The sequence below is a fragment of the Protobothrops mucrosquamatus genome, unplaced genomic scaffold (assembly GCF_001527695.2).
Source record: "Protobothrops mucrosquamatus isolate PMUCROS unplaced genomic scaffold, P.Mucros_1.0 scaffold6815, whole genome shotgun sequence".
Classification (NCBI taxonomy): Eukaryota; Metazoa; Chordata; class Lepidosauria; order Squamata; family Viperidae; genus Protobothrops; species Protobothrops mucrosquamatus.
Genome location: NW_015392630.1, coordinates 1 through 9,039, shown reverse-complemented (window position 1 = coordinate 9,039; position 9,039 = coordinate 1). Strand labels below are relative to the sequence as shown.

General features: G+C 49.9%; 1 protein-coding gene across 1 annotated transcript in view; it reads right to left on the bottom strand.

The window, feature by feature from the left end:
* The window catches only part of LOC107300370 (dehydrogenase/reductase SDR family member 13-like), a gene marked incomplete at its 5' end in the record, with an annotated part of 9,560 nt that extends 1,937 nt beyond the window's left edge, over positions 1-7,623 (bottom strand). The window contains 2 exons of the mRNA XM_029286986.1: positions 6,589-6,900; positions 7,500-7,623. Coding sequence (XP_029142819.1) covers positions 6,589-6,900; positions 7,500-7,623 — 436 coding nt within the window. The remainder of the gene's footprint in view (positions 1-6,588; positions 6,901-7,499) is intronic.
* Positions 7,624-9,039: the final 1,416 nt, after the last annotated feature.

Sequence of the window (9,039 nt, the reverse complement as noted above, 5' to 3'; positions counted from 1 at the left end):
CTTGCTCCTCAAGTCCGGAACCCCCAAGTTACGGCCTGGATCTGTCTGGAGCAGTGCTACCCCATCCATAACAGAAGATGCTAAGATCCTGGATCTTGGGGCTCTGTGCACCCAAAGCCAAGGGTAGCCCCATGTAGAGCCCATTGTGGTAGCCCCATGTAGAGCACCAGCGGTGAGAAGACTAGGGCTTGAGTGACTGAGCGTAGAGAGTCCTGATCCAGGAAAAGCCGCAACTGGCACACAACACGAAGCTGTCCAAAGGCTCTCCTAATCACGACTGCCACCTGCTCCTCAAGTCCAGAACCCCCAAGTTACGGCCTGGATCTGTCTGGAGCAGTGCTACCCCATCCATAACGGAAGATGCTAAAATCCTGGATCTTGGGGCTCTGTGCACCCAAAGCCAACTCGGTCTTGCCAGGGTTCAGCTGAAGACTTGTCAGAACTTCCATCCTTCGCATGTATGCTTGTATGCTTCACTAGATGCCAGTCTGCCATAAGTCATGGAGGGGGGAGGGGGGTGTGGGAAGACTAGGGGGAAAAGTGATCTTCATGCCATCCTGAGACATCCCGAGTCCGCAGACCTGGGAATGGAATGCAACGCCTCTCCTTCTACCCATCCGTTGCAGGGAGGGTGTCAATAGTCTGACTAAGGAATCCAACAAAAGGATCCCGCAAGGCAGTTAAGAAGGCAAGAGAAGCACCCACCAACATGTAGACGGGTAGGGCCCCCTCCTTCGACCGCTAGAGAGAGTCCGTGTCACCACCGGCTGCATTCCAGAGTCCGTTTCCAGGCTCTCACGGTCCATGAACGGCTTCTTGGCATTCCATTTCCCCCCTTCACCTCCCCCCGTTAAGAGGTTGAGACCATGGAAAAAGAGCAGCTAAGATGATCCAAGGCCTGGAGACTAAAACATATGAAGAACGGCTGCGGGACTTGGGTTTGGCCAGTCTAAAGAAAAGAAGAAACAGGAGAGATATGATAGCAGTGTTCCAGTATTTGGGGGGCTGCCACAAAGAAGAGGGGGTCAGGTTATTGACCAAAGCACCAGAGGGCAGGAGAAGAAACAACGGTTGGAAACTAATCAAGGAGAGAAGCAACCTGGAATTAAGGAGAAACTTCCTGACAGTGAGGACAATCAACCAGTGGAACAGCTTGCCTCCAGAAATTGTGGGTGCTCCATCATTGGAGATTTTTAAGAAGAGGCTAGACAGTCACTTGTCTGAGATTGTATAGGTTCTCCTGCTTGAGCAGGGGGCTGGACTAGAAGGCCTCCAAGGTCCCAGCTCTATTCTATTCTATGGCAAGTTGATTAGTGATAGAAGCTAGCAGGCATCATAGTGATTCAATCTTGAGAGACAGTTACCAAAACATCTTCGAATATGACTAACCTAACTAATGTTCTGTATCTCTTTTCTCTTCCCCTTCAGGAATAACTCATTTTTCAAGGGGGGGCAGAATGTCAGAGCTGCCGTTCTTTGCTCACACGTACGCTTCGCTAGATCCCAGTCTGCCATAAGCCGGGGGGGGGGGAGCTGTGGGAAGACACAGGGGAAACAAAAAATGATCTCTTCCTGCTGTCTCTGGGCATGGAGGGCAACGCCTACCCATCTAACCAACTGTTGCAGGGACAGTTACCAAAACATCTTCTTTGAAGTGACTGGACAACGGGGACATAACAGAGGGGTGGAATGGAGAAGGGAAAGTTAATCAGGGAATCTTCGCGTGGAAAGCTTTAGATACAGCTTTGCTACTGTACTTTGCTATTACTTTTAATAATAATAATAATAATAATAATAATAATAATAATAATAATAATAATAATAATAATAATAATAGTAATAGTAATAGTAAAGTTGGAAGGGACCTTGAAGGTCATCTAGTCCAACCCCCTGCTCAGGCAGGAAACCCTATACCATTTCGGACAAATGGCTATCCAGACTCTTCTTAAAAACTTCCAGTGTTGGAGCATTCACTGCTTCTGGAGGCAGGTGGTTCCACTGGTTAATTGTTCTCACTGTCAGGAAGTTTCTCCTTAGTTCCAGGTTGCTTCTCTCCTTGATGAGTTTCCATCTGTTGCTTCTTGTCCTGCCTTCAGGCGCTTTGGAGAATAGCTTGACTCCCTCTTCTTTGGGGCAGCCCCTGAGATACTGGAAGACTGCTATCATGTCCCTCCTCGTCCTTCTCTTCATTAAACTAGACAGACCCAATTCCAGCAACCGTTCCTTGTATGTTTTAGTCTCCAGTCCCCTAATCATCTTTGTTGCTCTTCTCTGTACTCTTTATAAAGTCTTTTCACAATGAATGGAGTTGAGCATGTTTCTTTCCTAAGAGACCAGGCTGAGCCAGGCTTGACCGCCACCCATCCTGAACTAAAGAAGTTAAAGTCCTGGCTCTTGGGGCCGCATGCACCCAAAGCCATTTGGTCTGGATCTAGGACAACTCACCATGGCAAACTCACCACAGCCATCTTGATATGGCCATATTGCCGTGGGAAAATTCCACGCAGGATAATTCCACACGATAAATGTTATCCACCACTGTTTCTTCGATGTTATTTCCATTTTTGTCAATGTCGAGTTGTCTGTGGTGAGCTGTCCTATTCCGATTTAGTCTTGCCGAGGTTGAATTGAAGCCTAATGTCCCCCATCCAGGCCCCCACGGCCTCCAGGCAGTGCTAGAGGGCAGCCAAGCAGCACACGGGTCACAAAAGTGGATATATAGACCTGACTATCATCAACATACTGACGATACCTTAAGCCATGGTTATGTCATGGTTCCGAAAAGAAGCAGCTTTTCAAAGAACTTTGAGGCTTATTTACCTTAAAGAATCCTTTTATTGCTACATAGCTTCGGCACGTACAATAGTGAAGCCAAAAACTGAATCCTCCCACCCCCAATCAATACCACTTTACAATGCTTTAGTAAGGCCACACTTGGAATACTGCATCCAGTTTTGGTCACCACGATGTAAAAAAGATGTTGAGACTTTAGAAAGAGTACAGAGAAGAGCAACAAAGATGATCAGGGGGCTGGAGGCTAAAGCATATAAGGAACGGCTGCTGGAATTGGGTATGTCTAGTTTAAGGAAGAGAAGGACGAGGGGGGACATGATAGCAGTCTTCCAGTATCTCAGGGGCTGCCCCAAAGAAGAGGGAGTCAAGCTATTCTCCAAAGCCCCTGAAGGCAGGACAAGAAGCAACAGATGAAAACTCATCAAGGAGAGAAGCAACCTGGAACTAAGGAGAAACTTCCTGACAGTGAGGACAATTAACCAGTGGAACAACCTGCCTCCAGAAGCGGTGAATGCTCCAACACTGGAAGTTTTTAAGAAGAGACTGGACAGCCATTTGTCTGAAATGGTATAGGGTTTCCTGCCTGAGCAGGGGGTTGGACTAGATAACCTCCAAGGTCCCTTCCAACTTTATTATTATTATTATTATTATTATTATTATTATTATTATTATTATTATTATTATTATTATTATTATTATTATTATTATTATTATAACTCACTCCTTCATTTTACAGTCATCAATCACATTCTCTAATTAGTGTGAAGTGTGAATTGTCCCCCCCTACTCCTCCTGTTACAGCTGACCTTGGCAGTGCTGTGCTGAAATATTGTTATGGTTAACTAGCATATTTTCCCATCCACTAGGCTAGTATTGTCTGCTTTAACTCTAGAAGTGATATGCAGGCTAAATAATGTTTGCTTCTTCACATATGGCAAGCAAGAACATCCGATGTTAGCAGTCTTGACAGGTGATGGATAATCTCGCGCAGCGGCTTCATGTAGATGCTAAACAGGAGGGGGAGAGTACAGAGCCCTGCGGTACACCACAAGATAGTGGCCGAGGGCTGGATCTCTCACTCCCTATCAATACCCATTGGGACCAGCCACGGAGAAAAGAGCTGAACCAGCGCAAGACTCTGCAACTGAGCCCTAGCCCACTCCCTGTAGCTGGCCCCAAAGGATACCACACTCAATGACATCAAAAGCCGCTGAGAGGTCAAGGAGAGCAGGGATGGATGCACCACCCCCATCCTGCTCTTGCCAGAGGTCATTGACAAGCACCACCAATGCCCTTTCTGTCCATAACTGGGCCTGAATCCTGACTGAAAGGGGTCCAGATAATCCGTTTCATCCAGGACCCTCTGGAGCTCTCAGCCCACCACCTTGTCCCCAAACTTCCCTAAAAAAGGGCAGATTGGAAATCAGACAGAGGTTGTCCCAGCAGGTAAGATCAAGCGATGGTATTTTGAAGAGGGGGGTGAATGAGGGCCTCCTTAAAGGTTTCCAGAAATGTCCCCTCCTGAAGTGATATATCAGTGGTGGCAAACCTACGGCACTCGGAGCCCTCTCTGTGGGCACCAGTGCCGTTGCCCCAGCCACCCCTCCCCCCATGACTCCCTCCTCACCAGCAACCCCCCTGGAGGAGTCGCCCCCGAGCGTGGCCCACACGGAGCAGCGCAGCCAAGGACATGGCAGCCAGGCAGCGTAGACAAGACTCTGCCCTCACGCCTCATCCCGCACAGTTGATGCTGCAGGGCGCGGGCAGAGGGAGTGGGCGCCATGGTGCTGCTGGGCTGCCTGGGCGATCTGCGGTGGGCCCTGGAGGCAGTGAGTGGCCCTGCGGGCAGGTGGGGTGGGCGACAGGGTGGGGGCAGAGCAGGGGTGGGGCCAGTTTTGGGGCATTCGGTCTCTAAAAGGTTCACCATCACTGTGATATATTAATCATTGCTTGAACTCACATGCTGGTCACCATCCTGGGGGCTTTTACCATCCAGGAAGGACAAAGAATGTAACTGGACCCATAAGGGGAGACTAAAGTACTTAGTACAGTGGAGAAGGTATCCAATAGCAGAAGCGAGATGGATCAAACCCCACAACATCAGAGCAGAATGTTTAATAAATAGATTTCATGCAAAGTATCTCCAGAAACCAGTCCTCCCCCCCTTAAGTAGGAAGCAGAGAAAGAAGAATGGCTTTAATATGTGTTTACTATTTTTCAGGTTCCTTCCAGGTTTTAGGAGGGTCCGCCTGTCACGTTTGAAGCATGTTTTTGCTGGTCTGACTATTATTACTTCCCAGCTTGTCAACAAACTAGGGGGGAGGGATAGGAGACCAGAATGCAGACTTCAAAAGATCAAGAAAGCAGACCGTGAGAACCAAGGCCGTTTCACCAGATGTCTGGCCAGACCCAGAGACACTTTCTCATAACAATATTTTCCCTCCTAATTGGGCAACGTGACCTGATCAAGAAGGAGGAAGGGGAATTCTATACTTTTACTATATGGGGCTTGGGTGGGGTTTTGCCAGAGCTGATTTTGCTTGCATGGGTGCCAAAATGATGTACTCAATAAAGTTTTACATTAAGAGTTCGGAAAGCCTCGAAAGTGTTTACTTGGTTGGGTTTGTCAGTCGGAACCTTGACACCGATGATAAGTTGATTTTTCCAACTTTGAAAGGTCACTAAATGGATGGTTGTGAGTCGAGGGCTACCTGCAATCAGAAGCCCACTTGCAGTTACTCCAAACTCTGTCTCTGTCCCTTCCCGTGTGGAGTGGTCAATCCCAATAGCATCTCGCTGAATTCCCAGAATATCTTAACCATCTGGTCATCGCGGGCTTGTGGCCAGGGCACCTTCGGCCGGCAGTCCACGAAATACTGCCCACTCAGCCTCTCGATGCCCTCCTCGGTGGCGCAGAAGATGGTGGTCTGGGCGCCAGTGTCGCTGTCTTGGAGGAATGGCTTGATGGGCCAAATCAGCCAAATTACCCAACGGGGATGGGAGCGAGTCATTTCAGTTTGAACAAATCCTAAAAACAAAGGCTGTGAGAGCAGGGCGAGGATGGAAGGCTGCCTGGATTTTTTGGCGGGGCGGAGGTCCCGTATGCACCCTTCACACAGCACCTGTTTCCCCAAGGAATCACGGAAGATTTGGGCAACACAGATTTTTCAGAAGAGCAAGAGCTAGTGTTGAGTGGCAATGGGTTGTGTTTGTGTTTGCGTGTGCACGTGTGCTGCATCGCACACACAAATCCATTGCGGTCTGGTGGCTAATACATTCAAATAAACAACATTAAATAATAATGTTTTGATAGAATATTTGTAGCTCAGGGTTGAAGTGTGGGGTTCTTTGGTCCACTCTGAGTTTGGCTGTTTTCTTGCAGTTTAGTTTCATCACCCAACTAGGTTACATCATCAGTGGAAGAAATGAGTGGCATTTATGGAGATGAGGAGGAGCAAAGGGAGAAGGAAGGATGGGAGGAACAGAAAAGGCAGAAGGAGGAGGACAAAGAGGAGCAATAGACTGGGGAAAGCCTCATCCCTGCCTTAGACAGGTTAGACTAGAAGACCTCCAAGGGCCCTTCCCACTTTAAGCTTCTTGGATTCTATTAGCTCCTGGACCCAGAATGGGGGAGACGCTTCCCTCTACAGCTGAGCTCGATGGAGGAAACTCTCGGAGTGGCTCTGCAGAGGGGGTTGAGGGGGGCCCCAGTGGGAAAGAAATGCCTGGCAGAGCCCCAGACGGACCTGGGGGGTGTCTCCATCTGGGGCTTATTTGAGCCGGACTTCCACTCACCTGGATCAACCGTGTAGCAGGTGACGTTGGTTCCTTCCAGCCGGTTGGCCAACTCTCGTGTGTGGAGAATGTTGGCTAGTTTGCTGTTGTTGTACGAATTTATGACCTGCCACAACCCCTCTCCCGGCTTGTGGATGGTCCGAAAGTCGATCTTCCCAATGCAATGCATAATCGAGGCCAAGATTATGACCCGGCTCGGGGCACAGCGCTTCAGCCGGTCCAGGAGCAGGTGGGTCAGGAGGAAGTGGGCCAGGTGGTTGACCTGGAAGGCCTCATCAAAGCCATCAGCAGTTTGACCAGCCTTAAAGACCCCTGCCAGAAAAATAATTACAGGTAGTCTTCACCTTACAAGGGGTAACTTTGTGATCATTCAAGCTTACGATGGATGTAATTACCAACTGGTTCCAAAGCTCCAGTGGCTCCCCCTTGTGGCCACATGATCGCCTTCTGGGTGCTTGACGACCAGCCTGCTCTTCGCGACATGTCAAGTGACCGTGATTTAGGACATTTTTTTTTGCCAAAAAAGACATTTACTTGCAGTTTTCAGCAAAAATACTTATAGTGAACAACCGGTTCGCTTAACAACCACCTTAGAAAAGGTTGTAAAATCATGTTGACCACAGGGTGACCTGCTTTACAACCATCACAACGTACAACCGTAATTGGCAGATTTCATCAGGTCATAAGTCAAGGATTTCATGTAAAGCATCCAATTTGGGCTAGTGGTTAAGCCACGAAAGCCGGCTGGGTGACTTTGGGCCAATCACCAGGAGATGGTGAGTTCTAGTCCTGCCTTAGGCATTAAAGCCAGCTGGGTGACTCTGCACCAATCAGCAGAAATCCTGGACACCCCCACAATATTCCCACTTCCTCGCCCAGACACCCCGGGCGGAGGTCTGCTCTGCACCCACCAGCATTGTTGATGAGGATGTCCAGACGGGGCTCCGATTTTAAGAAGGTCTCTGCGAAAGCTCGCACGGAGTTGAGGTTGGCCAGATCCAGGATCATCAGGATCACCTCAGAGTTCCCACTTTCCTGGAAAAGAAGCAGAAGAAATCCTGAGAAGAATTGGGATCGGGTGCGACTTCAAAGGCTGATCCCGGTTTACTCACGTATGTCTGGCTCACCTCCTAGCAATCGGTCTGGGTCAGACATGTCAAACACAAGGCCTACAGGCCGGATCCGGAGCATTATGGGCCCAGATTTGGATGAGCCTCCCTCCCGCCCTCCATCCCACCCACAGCAGCTTCAGCTAACGGGAAGAGCAGGGAGCCTCCATGCCCAAGACATAGCGGGGACTGTGCAGCCCGTGCAGCACAGGTGGGTCCGAGTGCCGCAACCTTCGGGCTGGCCCTCCAAGCAGCAGGCAGAGACAGAGGCATGGGGGGAGGCACGCGATCTGGCCTGCTGGATGCGCCAGGTGATTGCAAGGCCACCTGCTGTAATAATAATAATAATGATGATGATGATGATGATGATGATGATGATGGTGATGATGATGATGATGATGATGATGATGATAAAGTTGGAAGGGACCTTGGAGGTCATCTAGTCCAACCCCCTGCTCAGGCAGGAAACCCTATACCATTTCGGACAAATGGCTGTCCAGTCTCTTCTTAAATACCTCCAGTGTTGGAGCAATCACAGCTTCTGGAGGCAGGTGGTTCCACTGGTTAATTGTTCTCTCTGTCAGGAAGTTTCTCCTTAGTTCTAGGTTGCTTCTCTCCTTGATCAGTTTCCATCCGTTGCTTCTTGTCCTGCCTTCAGGGGCTTTGGAGAATAGCTTGACTCCCTCTTCTTTGGGGCAGCCCCTGAGATGCTGGAAGGCTGCTATCATGTCCCCCCTCGTCCTTCTCTTCGTTAAACTAGACACCCCCAATTCCAGCAACCGTTCCTTATATGTTTTAGCCTCCAGTCCCCTATTCCAGTTGTGCACTCCAGTTGTGGCGGCCGCAGGCAAGCAAATGGTGGGACCCCAGTGAGGCAGCCCAGCCAATTGCCGTTGCCACTATGCCATGCCCCCTGCACGCTCGGCCCCCACCATCCAACATCTTCCAGCGAGCACCCGGGAGCACAAGGGCCAGGCTGTGTACCCACCGCCCAGGGTCCCGGGCAGCCCACGCTGCCGTCCAAGGCCTCCCACATGGCCTGAAAGGGAAGGTTGTTGAGAGTGTGGTTGCACAGCAGTTTCCTCGGCACCTGGAGGAAACAGTCTATCTAGACCCTCTCCAGTCGGGCTTCAGGCCCGGATTCAGCACGGAAACGGCATTGGTCACGTTGGTGAATGATCTCTGGAGGGCCCGGGACAGGGGTTATTCCTCTGTCCTAGTTCTTTTGGACCTCTCAGCGGCTTTTGATACTGTGGACCACAGCATCATGCTGCGGCGTTTGGGTGGGTTGGGAGTGGGAGGCACTGTGATGCGGTGGTTCTCCTCCTTCCTCACCGACCGT